We start from the raw sequence: 14,280 nt of genomic DNA, 5'->3' as shown, positions 1-14,280 counted from the left end.
TACTTTACAAGTATCTTGGGGGGGGGTTCATTTTACCTAGGAGGAAACTAAGGAGGAAAGGAGAAGGACCATGCCCAAAGTCCTACAATACGGAGGATCAAGATTTGAACCCAGCTTTTGTGAGTCCCATTGCACTATGCCCCCTTTGTGGGAGCCTACAGAGATGCCATCTCTGTAATACACCCAGGAGGCAGGCGGGTCATGGGCCCCCAGAGGAAGGAAAGGAAGAGGGAGTTCCCAAGCCCCAAGGGAGCAGGTGGAGGGGCTGGAACCAGCCCTTTCCTAGCCGGGTCCTTCCACTACAGCTCTGTGGTGATGGTCTTGGTGGTGACAAGCTCCATGGCCCCCAGCTCCGTGGCGGGCACAGGGAAGCTGTGGCTGGGCGCTGAGGCAGGTTCAGGAGCACCATCACACTCCTGAAAGGGATGCTGGTCCTGGTCTTCACCCAAGTTGCTGTTCTGGGTCTGTAAGGCTTTAGGTTCTTGGTGAAGGGGGAGGTCGACCCCTGGGAGGAAGGGCAAGAGCTGATGAAAAGTGAGGAGGTAGGGACAGGGGAGGTCCAGACCTATGGGGAGAAGGGCAAGAACTAACCAGAGCTGGAAAGGTGGGGGAAGGGGAGGTTGAGCCCTGAGGAAGGGGGGGAGAGCAAGAGCTGATGAGAGGTAGGGAGGTGGGGGAGAGACTAGGATCTGTCACCAGGCTTCCCCTTCCTCTCTCCTCCTCCATCCCAGTTCCTAAGCTTCCCATTTCTATCCCCACAGGGTTTCTGCCCCACTCGCCCATCCCAGGCATCTCCTCCTTATTGTCACTGGCTCAGTTGACAGCCAAGAGTGGAGACAGCTGGGAGCCTTGGGAAGAGTGCCAGAAAACCGGGAAGTAACAGGACCTGGTTCAAGTCTCCTCTGGGGACCTGGTTTCTCCATCTTTAAAACAAAGACAAGATGGACTAAAAGACCTCTGAACTTCCTTCTGACTCCAGACCCAGGAGCCCCAGGCTTCTCTCAAATATTGGGGAAGTCACAGCCTCCATGAGTTTCCCCTTCTGTGAATTGAGGGTGCTTAGAGGAGACAGTCTGAGGTTTCTTTAAACTCTGGCCCTGTGACTCTAGGATGTGATCACTGAGGCCCCTGAAGGCAGAGAAAGCCTGGGGAAGGAAAACTCTCTGGGAACTCCCAGCCAACCAGGCTGACTCATTGATCAGGGCATCTGGAGCTGGAGGGAGACCCAGAAAGCATTGATCCCATGTCCTATCTTGCCCAAAGACCAAAGGCTCCCAGAGACTGGTGGATGGAGCTCCAAGGATTATATTATATTATATTAATTATATTATATCATATCATATTATATAATTGTAAATAATGATATAAAATATGTTACATAATTTATATATTATTTTAGAATTTTTATATTATACAAAATATATGTTATATTTTTGGGTCCTATAGCTAGAGCTAGAATGTGGGCCTCAGAAGATGTGGAGTCCATCTCCCTATTTTTACAGATTAGGAAACTGAGGCCTGGGGAGGTGACATGATTTTAAGGTTTTCTAGTATCAGAAATGAGATTTGAATCTGGGTCCTCTGACTTCCAAACCAGTTCCCTTGGTCTGTCTCAGTCTAGGACTTTGATTGACAAAAAGAATCAAGAGTATGGACCAGTCCAAGAGGGCTGGAACCAGCAACTGCCTCCTCTTTGTATCTTCCTAGACTGTGGGCCTCACTCACCTTGGGCTAGCTCCCTGCTGGGGCCAGCCTCCTCATCATCAGGGGTCCTCTCTAGACGTCTCTGCAGTAGGCACACCAGCAGACCATAAAGCAGGGCCAGCACTATCCCCAGCCCTATGGGGATCCCAAGGAGGAGGTAGGGGCCTGGAAACACCCTGAGGAGTGAAGTCATTGACGTATTGGACACTTGGGTCATCACTGTGACTGTCTCTGAGGAGCTGGAGATGTTGTCTGGGGACAAAAAGAGTCAGAGACCCAGAAACTGAGATGGTAGAAAGTCACTTAGGTAGAGGGAGATGGAGGAAGACAGAGACTAAGAGCTAAAGAGGCAGAGAAAGAGGCCAAGAGAGAAGGAGACAGAGAAAGACAGAGACAGACAAAAAGATGGGGAGATAGATGGAGAGACAGAGATATAGAAAAAGGCAAAGACAGAGAGAGAAAAATAGAGAGACAGAGAGCAAGGGAAAGAGATAGACTGAGAGAGATTGAAAGTCAGAGTCAGAGAGAAAGAAGACAGAGATGAAAACAGAGAGAAAGGGAAATAAATAGATGGATACAGACAAAGGAGAGATCAAGAGAAAGCAATAGAGGGACAGAGACAGAAAAAGATAATAATGAAAAGAAATAGGGATAAAAAATAAATAGGGAGATAAATGTACATAGAGGAAAAGAGAAATATGGAGAAAGAGAGATAGAGAAGTGTGGAGGGGGGAAAGACAGAGACAGAGAGAGAGAAAGAGAGAGAGACAGAGAGAGAGAGGAGAGAGAGAGAGAGAGAGAGAGAGAGAGCAGCTGTAAGCAAGGTTTTTTTGGTCCTATAACTTAGAGAGTAAAAGGGGAAAGAGAGAACGAAAAAGACAGAGGGAGGGTTACAATGAGACTGAAAGAGAAAGACAGAGAAGCAGAGAGACAATGTTAAAAAAGATCATCGATGGAAAAGGAGCTGACACTTTCCCCAGCCCTGTCCCAGCCCAGACAAACCTCCTCTTTGTTTCTGTCCTCAAGAGGGATGGAAGGAATGTGGAGAGTCTCTGGAAAGCAGAAGACCCCAGAACCAGAGGCCCTGAACAAGGCAGGAACATTAGCTCTTTAGGCCTCCCCAAGTTCTCTGAGAGGGGAATGGGCCCCTGAGCTTCTTCTCAGACATGAGCCCACACTCAGGTGTGCTCACTCCTGCCTACATGGTTACCCCAACATGTTCCCTGCCTGTAACACAGGTGATACCCCTCAGGTGCCTCGGCTGAAAGTTTACATTAAGTTACATGACATTAGGTCTTATCTGCTCCAGCTCAGCCCGGACATCTTGGGAGAGAGATAGAGAATGAAGAAGAGAAAGGCAGGATGGGGAAGAGAGGAAGAGAGAGTGGAGGAGGTGGGGGAGGGGGAAGAGAGCTAGAGGGAGGAGAAGAGGGGGGAGAAAAATGGGAAAAGAGAAAGTGACACAAGACAGGTAGAAGACAAAAAAGGGGGCCAGAGAGGAAGGAGGAAGAGAGTGTCAAGGAGGGAGGGAGAGAGGTGATTTCTCTCCACCAGTACCAGCTGACAGAGCCACCCAAGACATAAATCTGGGATCACTGAGTACCTGCTTTCCCAGCAAGGACCTTCCTTGGTCTCCCCGGCAAAGACGCGATTCTCTGTCCTGTCGTTTGCCCCCCTTCCCCCACCCAAGCCTATAATAAAACCCCCCGAGTTCTAATATCACACCCTGAGGTCCCCTGCCTGTCTGGCTCCGTCCATCCTCATACTGGGGCCTGACTGGCTCATAGATCTGAGCGATTATCACTGCCCCATAATGGAACAGCCTGCTTTGTCCCAGGAGGTGTCTGAGAAGAGGCTGGATAATCAGCTGTCGGGGAGGTTTTAAGGGGACTCCTATACTGATTGGGACATTGGACTAAATTCTCCATAAAGTCCTCCACTAACTTCAAAAATCTGTGATTCGTGGATCCCAGAAAGACTAAGGAGGTGAGACAGAGAGAGAAGGAGGAAGAGAAGGAGGAAGTAAAGAAGGGGGAGGAGAAAGAGAGAGGGGGGAGGGAGAAGAGAGAGATAATGAGAGACAGGAAAGGAAGAGAAAAACAGAGAGATATTATGAGAGAGACCTAGGTGGAGACAGGAAATAGAAACAGTAGGCTGTTCATAGGTGGGAAAGAAGGGGGGCCTGTGAAGGAGGTATGAGAGGGCCATAGACGGAAACAGCCACAGCCAGCCATTCTGCGTTCCCACCCATCCCCTGTCCCATTTCAGGGCCCCTGGTCTCTGCTTGACCATCCAATTTCTTCTTCCTTTGCTACAAAGCTTGTGGGCTGCAGTTACTGCCTGCTCCCCAGCTTTGATCTGAAAATGTTGACCAGCCCTCATGGTAGATGACCTCTCCTCTCTTAGCAGTCATGATACAGCCCCTCCTGGTTCTCCTCCTACCTTCCTGATCTCTCTTTCTTGATCTCCTTTGCTAGTTGATCTTCCTCGTACTTTTTAAATGAAGGTTGAAACACCGAGGCTCCGTCCTGGACCCTTTGTCTTTTCTCTATTTTCATACTGTTTAGTGATCTCACTCACTACTGTAGTTTCAGTTATCCCCTGTGTGCAAAGGACTCCCAAACCTCGGGCACCCCTCACACTCTCCCTAGAACTTGAGCCCTATATTTCTACCTCCCTCTGACCCTCTTCCCCTGCATGGCCTTCAAGTCCCTAGAACTCAATGAGTCAGGGATTCATTATTCTCTGCCCTGATCTAGGGCTCTAATGCCTCTCTTTCTTTCAGAGACCCCCAAATCTTTTACAATGTGGTTCCAGCCCAGCTTCCCAGCCTCACATCACCCTTCATGAACCCTCCACTTATAAGATTATAGATCACTGAGTCACAAAGGGACCTTCTCGCCATCTCCTTCAATCCATTCATTTTGCTGAGCAGGAAACTGAGGCCCAGAGAGTGAAGTGATCTGTCTAAAGTCACACTGACAGCACCCAGATTTGAAGGCAGGTCCTCAGATACTGGTTTGGTGTTGTTGACTCTGTGACCCCATTTAGGATTTTCTTGGCAGAGATATCAGAGTAGTTTGTCATTTCTCCAGCTCATTTTACAGAGGAGGAAACTGAGGCAAACTGAGTTAAGTGACTTACTCAGTGTCATACAGCTAGTGTCTGAGGCCAGATTTGAACTCAAACCTTCATGACTCTACACCTGGTGCTTCTTTTCCTGCTGCTCCTTTCACTTCCAGAGGTAGAGCATTTTACAGAGTTAGGATAGCTGAGCTGGAGACTTTCCTCGTTCTGCCCTCACCCTCCTCCACACCTTTGCTCATGCTGTCCCCTATGTCAAGCTCCTACTCCCCATCTTCCTCTTAGGGCCAACTTGGAAGACACCACTTCCATGAAGTCCTCCTTGACTCACACTCTCTGAATCCCAGGTGAAAACATTTTCTCTCTCCTCCAGTTTCTCTGAGCCCTTTGACTGGACTTCTCCTCTACACTTATCTCCCATTCTCATTAATTGTCCTTATTTATGGATTTGTACTCTGTCCTCTACCTCTCCCCCTATCCTGTAAGCCTCTTGAGGGCAGGATCTATGTCATGGGCACCTTGGGCTAGAATCCCCAGGTGGAAGCCTTTGTTAGAAATCTTTTCCTTATGCTGAGCCTAATTTAGCCTCTCCCGAAGCTTCCCCCATTGGTCCTGGTTCTGCCTGGGAGATGGGGCACCAAGTAGAATTCTGGAAAACAGTCATCAGTTCCAGGCCCCAACACAGCCCCCAAGTCTTCTTTTTTTCCTTGATAAACAGGGCCTGTGCCTTTGGCCACACTTGGCAGGGAATGCAAGAGGACAGAAGGGAGATGATGGAAAGGAGAGAGAAGGGGAGACAAGGTAGGAACTGGAGGGAAGTAGAAAGGAAGAGAGGGAGAGAAAGGAAAAGGAGAGAGAGAAGGGGGAGGAGAGAGGAGAGAAGATGAAGGGAGCAAAGGAAAAAGGAAAAGAGGGAGAGAGTAAGGAAGAGATAGGGAGAAGGCAAGGGGTAGAGCTGAGGAAGAGAAAGCTGAAGGGAAGGGGGTGAGGTGTCCCTACCGGCTCCAGTAGCCATGGGGGTCTGGTACAAATTGCATGGTAAGCACCTCCTGATGAGTTCATCGAAACACTGGGTAGGACATTTCACGCTGGCCCCTCCAGATCCTTGCCCCACCATCCTTGACTGCTGGCTTGCAGCTGCAGCTACCCAACTACCCAGGAGTCTTTTGAAGGCAAGTAGGCTGGGACCCCAGGAAGAAGGGGGCGGGTTTGGGGGCAGCTTTCCCCTTCCTGGCCGGCTCTGCGCTTCATAGGTCACCTCCCTAGTCCCAGTCCCAGCAAGAAGGTACCTTCGGCCCAGGGGCCCTGACTGGCTGACTGTACCCACACCTCCCTTCAGTCTCTGACTGTGTGTTCCTCCCCACCACTCACAGTCCCGGCTTACTCAGCTGTCACACTCTGAGGCCTCCTCCTCTATTCCCAGGGGCCACTCACAATGGAGCCTAGCCTGCCCGAGTCAGCACAAGAAATGAGGGCTGCCTCCAAGCGAACTCCCCATCACTGCAGGTGTTCAAATGTTATTTAGAAGGGCTTCCCACCCTAGGTGAGCAGTTGGACCTGATGATTGATAAGAGATTTTTATGGAGAGAATCTCATCTCTAAGAGTCTGTGATTGTCTCCCTTCCCCACCCCTCCCCAAACAAGGACAAGGTAGGTAGCATAGATCCAGTGAGGCAGAAAGGAAGATAGAGAGAAAAACAGAGGCTGAGAAAGAAACATGGGGTCAGAGACTGATCCAGCTGGAAAAAGAAGAAAAAGAGAAACAAAGGTTTTTTTTGGTCTTGGAGGTGGCTCCACCAGAGATAGGGACTGTCAGAGCCAGAGTCAGAGCAGAGATAGAAACGAAGGCAGGGAAAGGGGCAGAGAGAGAAAGAGGAGGCAGCAGAAAGAAATAGAGATAGAGGAAGAGAAAGGAAGGAACAGGAGACATAAAGAGAAACAGGCAGAGACAGAGACAGGAACAGAGAAAGAAACAGACACAGGCAATCAGAGCCCCAGTCGGCATGGTTGACCTCTGCTCTTTCTCCCAGCCAGCTTGGCCTCCCCACCCCCCAACCACACCTGGTTCTCTACTTATACCCCCTCCGTTGTCCCCCTCCAGCCATGGTGTTACTCAATCTCCTTCCTTTGTGACAGAGACTTGTGGTCTACCCCAGATCTCTTCTCTCAGCCCCCTCTGCTGATTACATCCTCCTTCAATGTCAGCTCTGTCCAAGCAAAGAATCCTTTTTGGGGTCTTCACCTCTTGGGCTTCTCTGCAGCTTTCTATAGCTGACAATACCCTAAATGCTGGGGTGATTAAGAGCCCCAACCAAGCCCCCACCTCTGGACGGAGGGCTAGGGGGATCTGGGTTCTCTCCTTTTGGCTTCAGAGTCACCCCTTCCTTTTGGTTCACCTCCTATCCTCATGACTTCTTTTCTCCCCCCTGGCTCCTCCTCAAAAGAGCAGAAGGGAAATCCTTTGGTTGGCCCCACCCCCTAAATGCAGGTATCCCCCAAGGTTCTGTCCTCACCCAGAGACTGTCTCCTTCAGTCCCACAGCAACAGTGATTTCCTAAGTTTGCCTACATCTCTACCTTCTAGTGAGCTCTCTGGGAGCTCCAGTTCAGAGTAGTAAAAGGAGTGAGCATTTCTATAGGCTTTCAAGTTCGAAAAGTGATTTACAAAACTTATCTCTTTGGAGCCTGATAACAGCGCTGGGAGGGAGGGGCTGTTATTATCCCCATTTGGGGATGTGGGTATGCCCTTCAACAATGCAGATTGCAGCCCAGACATGATTGTCCATTCTGCCCTCGTATGGAGTCAGTATAGGGGGACCTTCCGGTGTGCTGGGGCCCTCCCCGGGGCTACCTGAATCAGGCATTGTCCCCTCCTATTCCCCAGCCCCGCTGTACAGTATGCACAATAATACGTGTTGCTGCAGTTATTTTGATTAATCCTGGACCCCTCTTCCAGGAAGATGCACTGTCTGTCATACTGCTCCCTCCCCCTTCCTTCTCTGACTCCCTTGGGAATCTCTCTCTTGCCTCCCCCGACCTCTTTCCTAGCTCACGGTCTGGCCACGGCCCACTGACTTGACACAGGAAGGTGTGTAGGCGTCCTGTCCCTGAGTGGGTGGGCTGGTGATCCAGATGTGGGTTTGAGTTGGTGGGGGCTGGCGATAGCTGAGGAGGTGATTGGAAGGGCTGGAAGCTGGGCATGGACTGCTTACCCCTCTACTCCTTTCTGGCAGCCCCTGTAAGGAGGGGGAGAGAATCCTTCCCCCTGTCTGACAGGGGGAAGCTGAGGCCCTGGGAGGTCAGTCACTGCTACCAGTTTGTCTATGGAGCTAGCATCTATAGAATGCTTTATGGTTTTCCAAGCACTTGACGTACATTATCTCATTTGGTTTTCACCACAGCCCTTCGAGGTAGGAAGATGCCTCTGTTGTCCCCATTTTACAGATGAGGAAACCGAGGCAGGCAGCAATTAAATGACTTGCCCAGAGTCACACAGCTAGTGAGCATCTGACATAGGGCTCCAGTTTTTCTGACTCCAAATTCAGCCATCCCAACACCTCCCTGTCCAGCTGATGTTCAAGCCAGAAGCAAAGTACAAAGTGCAGTCTTCTTCATCTTGTAAAGTAGTGGCTGTCAACACAATAGGCTCCTTGATGGAGAACTCAGAGGAGCCTCAGGGTCATCTGGTCCAACCTCCTCATTTACAGATGAGGAAACAGCCCGGGAAGGGGAAGGGGCGATAAGTGGCAGAGCCAGAATTTGAACTCAGTTTCTTTGACTCCAAAAGCAGCCTCTTGTCCACTGTGCCAGATGTCCACTCCCTTCACCATGAAGATGAACCACCTGAGGCCAAGAGAGGTTAGGGGACTTGGCCAAGGCCACACGGCAAGGTAGGAGCAGAGCTAGAACCAATTACCAGGCCTCCTGAGCTCCCTTCCATCCAGTGCTCATGCCTTGACATCATATTGACTTCTGAAGAATCTCAGTGACCCAGGACAGAAGAGACCCCACTAGCAGAATGGGCCCCGTTGCCATCCAGAACTTGTGAGAAATGGTGTGAGTGATACGGTCTAAGAGAGATATTGAGAATCAAACACGGGGACAGGAAGAGGCACAGAGACACAGGAGAATGCACACGAGGGTCTAGGCAGAGCTTTAGAGACAGAGAGGATAGTAAGATGCACATCTATGTCTATTATCTATCTGTCCATCCGTCTGTTTTCTATCCATCCATCCATCTGTCCTCTATCTATCCATCTATCTAGCTATCCATCATCTATCCATCTGTCTTCTATCCATCCATCCGTCTTCTATCCATCCATCCATCTGTCTTCTATCCATCCATCCATCAGTCTTCTATCTATCCATCCATCCATCCATCAGTCTTCTATCCATCCATCCATCTTCTATCTATTCATCCATCTATCTTCTATCTATCCATCTATCTGTCTTCTATCCATCCATCCATCTATCTAGCTATCCATCATCTATCCATCCATCAGTCTTCTATCCATCCATATCTCTCTCTCTCTCTCTCTCTCTCTCTCTCTCTCTCTCTCTCTCTCTCTCTCCATCCACCCATTTATACTTTCTCTACCCATCAGTCTGGCTAGCCAGCTAGTGAGACCCATTGAGACAAAAGCCTGGCCAAGACAGCAAGCAGTATAACCACACACCCCCTTCTTGACCTCACTGCCCACAACCCCCCCCACACCACACACACCCCCCCACACACACACAGAGTGAGACACAGACTTGGTTCTGAACCCAGGCCAGGACCATCTCTTGATTCCTTTCTCTCCTTCCAGAGCAGAGTCCCCTATGACTGGGGGCTGGGGAGTGGGGTTGGCAGGTTGGGGAGGAAAAGCAATGTATTCAGCTTTCAAACACTGTGCTTGTTGCCAAAGTTCCTGAGCCTCCAGGCTCTCCCCAGACCCTGCTGGCCTCCTGCAGGAGGTACCCTTACCATACCCACCATACCTGCTGTCTTACAATGAGGAAGGGAGGAAATGAAGGTGAGTTCACAGAGACTCAGAACCTCGGAGCTGGCTGAGGCCACAGGCTCTTAGACCCAGAGGTAGAAAGAATATTGGAAGTCATTGATTCCAACCCTTTCATTTTCCTATGAGGAAGCTGAGGCCCAGAGAGCTGCCCAAGGTCATGGGTGGGGAGATTCAGAGAACCCAAGTCTACTGAGACCTTAAGAGGTCATCTAGACCAATCTCTTTGTGTAACAGGTGGCAAAACTGAGGCCCAGGGAGAGAGGGGACTTGCCCAAGGTCACTTAATGAGTCACTGTTAGAGCTGGGCTGAGTTAGATCCCTGGTGTCTTCCTTCCCATTCCAGGCAGAACAACCTCTAACAGGGATGGTGAAGACCCTGGGCCGAGAAAGGAATGAGGACAGAGCTGGACTGGGGCCCAGAAAGGCCAAAGGTGCAATTATCAGCTGAGTCGACAAGAGTCTGAAGCCAGACCAGGATGTCCCAGGCTAGTGGGGATGGGGGTTGGGAGGAGTGAGAGAGGAAACTGAGCTCCAACCCTACATGTTTGCCCTCACTCAGGTGGGATCTGGCGCCCAGCCGGTGACAGAATCAGTTTTAGTTTCTATAGTGAGGGAATGGGGAGCCAGCCCTGCAAGCTGGGGGCCTGGGAGAGCCTGGGGGCCTAGGACCAGAGAATCTGACTTCAGATGCCTCCTAAGGAGCCAAACTGAGTGACAGCCACCGCCAGGGAGCACCGCTCTGCTCTATACATGGTAAACCCTTTCTCAGGTGTTCACCAAGAAATACACATGGGCATGCGTGTGTGTGCACGGGCACGTGGGCACAGGCACAGAGACCGTGTCATGTCCACCTGACATTCGTGTGTGTTATAACTTGTCTGAGTCCTAGGTCCTTTCACTGTAAAATGGGAGGGATTTTCTAAGCCCCTCTCAGCCCTGACATCCCCTGTTCTGAGGCCCCTCCCAGCCCTGACATCCCCTGTTCTGAGGCCCCTCCCAGCCCTGACATCCCCTATTCTAAGCCCTTCCCAGACCTGCCATTCCCCCTTCTAAAGTCCTTCCTAGCTCTGATATTCCAGATAATAAGGGCCCTCCTGGCCTTCCCATTCCAGAACAGTCCTTCTTTAGGAAGTCATAGGATGTGGGGTGGAGAGAAGCATGTGGATGGTGGAGGAGCATGGACAAGTGCACAGACCAAGAAAGTGGACCCTTCTCCAGGCTTTGGCTCACTGTGAGGTGGATGGATGTGCCGAAGTTCTCTACCCCAGCTCACCTTCCCCTTCTTCCCCTTCCTTCCAGGGCCAGCCCCTGGGGAGGCTAGAATCCCCAGGGGAATTTGGTCTGAGTCCTATAGTACTGAAAACAGAGCCATTGTCTTCCAGGAAACCCAGGCACCTGAGAGCCCACAGACTTTCTTGGAAGGGTCCTGAGGAGTGGTATTGGTGAGGAAATTCTTGGTCCACAACAGCCCAGCACTTTCCCTCCAAGCCTTTTCTGAGCTGGACAGGTCTGTCTTGGGGCCAAGGGTCCTGAGAGTGAAGACATTTGGGCCATGGCTTCTGAAAGTTGGACAGGGCATTTTTTTGCAGCTTTATTACACTTCATAATATTTTATTTTTTTCCAATTATGTGTAAAGATAATTTTCAACATTCACTTTTTAAAAATGTTTTTATTTAAAGTTTTGAGCTCCAAATTCTATCCCTCCTTCCCCTCCCCTCTTGGGGAGCAATTACATATAGGTTATACATGTGCAATTATGTAAAATATTTCCATATTAGTCATTTTGTACAAGAAGACTGGAATAAAAGGAAAAAAATGAAAGAAAATGAAAATAGGCTGCTTCAGTCTGTTTTCAGCTCTTTTTGGGGCTGATAGTATGCTTTATCATGAGTCCTTTGAGATTCTTAGATGATTGTATTGCTGAGAAGAGTCAAGTCTATCAAAGTTGATCATCCCACAATGTGGCTGTTACTGTGTACAATGTTCTCCTGGTTCTGCTCACTTCACTCAGCATCAGTTCATGTAAATCTTTCCAGGTTTTTCTGAAGTCCCCAGGGCAGCTTTTCGACTCCTTGGGGGCCCTGCCCCCCTGTTTATGGAGCCCCAAAGAGACAGGGCTAGCCATTCACAAAGGAGTAGACTGTTAGGAAAGCCAAATCTCTCCCCTCTAGCAAAGATGCCTTCTCAACATACCTCACCCTTCTCTTTCCTTTTCTCTGACCACTTATTGAGAGCAGCCCCCCACCTTGGACAGGGTCCTCAGAGCTCAGTTCTCTATCACTGTTCTCCTGGGGGTGGGGGTGGGAGGTACTGTCCCTGGAACTCTAATTCCACCATGGCTTTCAAACCCTCCCCTTCCTGTGACCCAGGTTCCCAAAATGGCTTTTGAAATGATTCCCCACCACACTTGTGAGAGGAGCATGGGTGGGGGAATAGGGAGACCTCAGGCAGGGTTATTGGGGGTTGGGGAGTGATGTTCCTCGGTCCTGAGTCTGCCCTTGCTGACCTCTCGGGACAATCTGAAGTCAAACCAGTTGGCCTTTCTGCTCCCCAAATGGTGTTCTCCAAACCATCCAGTCAGACAGGAAATAGTCATGGCCTTATCCTCATATTTTAGGAGAAACTGAGGCCTTAGGAGGGTATGCTAGGACAATTGACTCACAGCGAAGTGTAAACCTTGCCCAAACTCACAGAGGAGACCTGCTTATAGTAGAAAGCTAGTAAGTGTCAGGGATAGGGTTTACACCCAGATTTCTTGATTCAAAATTCAGCCTTGGAGGAGGAAAGAAAAGAGAAAGGGAGGCAATCAAGCCATTGTCCAGTGCAACCTGCCTTTGTGCAATCTTGGGAAACTCCTAAGCTCCCTGGGCCTCAGTTTCCTCCTCTGCAAAATTAAGGGTGGGAATAGGTGGCCTTCAAAGGCCCTTCCAGATCTCAAGCTCCCACCTCTTCAGCTTCTCCAGCCGCTACTCCATCCAGCTGAGGGTCTTCACTGTCCCTAGAACTCCCCTTGCATTTTTTCCATCCTGTGGCTTCTACTTGAGCCGTTACCTGCACAGCTGTACTCTTCCCCTCCTCACCTCCTCTGAAGGGGTCCTTCAAGCCCTCTTCCTCCAGGAGTCCTGCCCTGACTACCACTGGTCTCACCCTTTTCTGGTCCTCTCCCACTCAGGGCTGCTGAGGCTAGTGTGAACTTGCTCTCTGACTGCTTCCCTCTCCTCCCAGGGAGGTCCCATCTAGGAACACATTGTTCCAGCAACTTGGTTGCCTTTGGGCAGATCACATCCCCTCTCTGGGCCTTAGTTTCCTTCTCTGTACAAGAAAACCTCTTTTTGTGCCACACAGCAGGATAGAACCCTAACACTCATCTAGTCTAACCCCCTCTTTTACAGAGAGGGAAACTGAGGCCAGGACAAGTAAAATCGACATGCTTAGGGGTCACACAGTACATTTCTAAAGAGGCAGAATTTAAGCTCCAGGATGTGGCAGAGCAGGAATTTGGAACCACGTGCTTGGTTCCTAAACCCCTATATTTTCCCATCGTACCACACCATTTACTTGGGCCTGCGTTTTTAAGGTTCCCTCCAGGTCTGCATTAAACCTACTTAGCTTTTCTATGTACTCCATAGCCAAGCAGTAGAACCAGTATGGGCACAGTTCTGCTGTTTTTTTTTTCTTTTAAATAGCATTTTATTTTTTCCAATTACATGTGAAGAAAATTTTTAACATTCATTTTTTAAATAAAATTTTGAGTTTCAAATTTTCTCCTTCCCTCCTCCCTAAGACAGTAATTTGATATAAGTGCTATGTGTGCAATCATGTAAAACACATTTCCATATTAGTCAGGTTGTGAAAGAAGAAACAGAATAGAAGGAAAAAACCAAAGAATAAAGAAAGTGAAAATAGTCTGCCTGGATCTGTATTCACACTCCATCAGATCTTTCTGTGTATGTGGACGGCATTTTCTACCAAGTCCTTTGGAATTGTCTTGGATCATAGCATTGCTGCGAAGAGCTAAGTCTATCAGAGTTGATCATCCCACGATGTTGGGTTCTGTTGTTTTTCATTTGAAGGTATTTTGTTCCCTAAAAATTAAGAACTTCCTGCAGTCTCCAGTGCCCACCCTTTCCCTGTCCCACTCACACCCACAGTTAACCCTTACCTGCTCTCCGCCAAGCCAGGCGCTCATTGACTGGCAGTGCCAGGTCCAGGACCCAGCCAAAGTCTCCTCCCCTCTTAGAACGTGATCTCCTTAGGGCAGGGGTGGCATTTTGCTTGTCTTCATGTCCCTGGCACTCAGCACATTGCCAGGAATATTAATAAATTCACTTGATCAATGTTCATTGACTGACTGGCTCAATCAACATGTGACCTTGCCCTAGAGTTTGGCAGCTACCATTCCCTACCCAGCCCCCCTCTGACCTCCTTAATGAATTTGGCAGGAAATTCTCAGGATGTAGAGACAAGGATGGACAGAAAGTGATTGAGA

General features: G+C 49.5%; 1 protein-coding gene across 1 annotated transcript; it reads right to left on the bottom strand.

The window, feature by feature from the left end:
- Positions 1–299: 299 nt before the first annotated feature.
- Positions 300–13,980, bottom strand: TNFRSF13C (TNF receptor superfamily member 13C). The gene is made up of 5 exons (XM_069099357.1): positions 13,954–13,980; positions 7,863–8,023; positions 5,788–6,050; positions 1,726–1,956; positions 300–505 (listed from the first exon to the last, which is right to left on the bottom strand). The coding sequence occupies exons 1-5, from the start codon at positions 13,978–13,980 to the stop codon at positions 300–302; spliced, it is 888 nt and encodes a 295-aa protein (XP_068955458.1).
- Between the last annotated feature and the right edge of the window lie 300 nt (positions 13,981–14,280).

This window comes from Petaurus breviceps, unplaced genomic scaffold, assembly GCF_028583685.1.
Source record: "Petaurus breviceps papuanus isolate PSGF00001 unplaced genomic scaffold, PetGlider_PUasm1.0 379, whole genome shotgun sequence".
NCBI lineage: Eukaryota > Metazoa > Chordata > Mammalia > Diprotodontia > Petauridae > Petaurus > Petaurus breviceps.
Note: the sequence above shows the minus strand (reverse complement) of the source record. Positions and strands in the feature narration are given on the sequence as shown.

Excerpts from the sequence above, each read along its gene's own strand:
- TNFRSF13C (XM_069099357.1), bottom strand. The coding sequence starts at position 13,980 with ATGAGCGCCTGGCTTGGCGGAGAGCAG. Across the intron at positions 8,024-13,953 it reads CCTGGCTTGGCGGAGAGCAG|GGGCTGCCAGAAAGGAGTAG; the intron begins GTAAGGGTTAAC and ends CCCTCCTTACAG. Across the intron at positions 6,051-7,862 it reads TACACACCTTCCTGTGTCAA|GGAGGTGACCTATGAAGCGC; the intron begins GTCAGTGGGCCG and ends GACTGGGACTAG.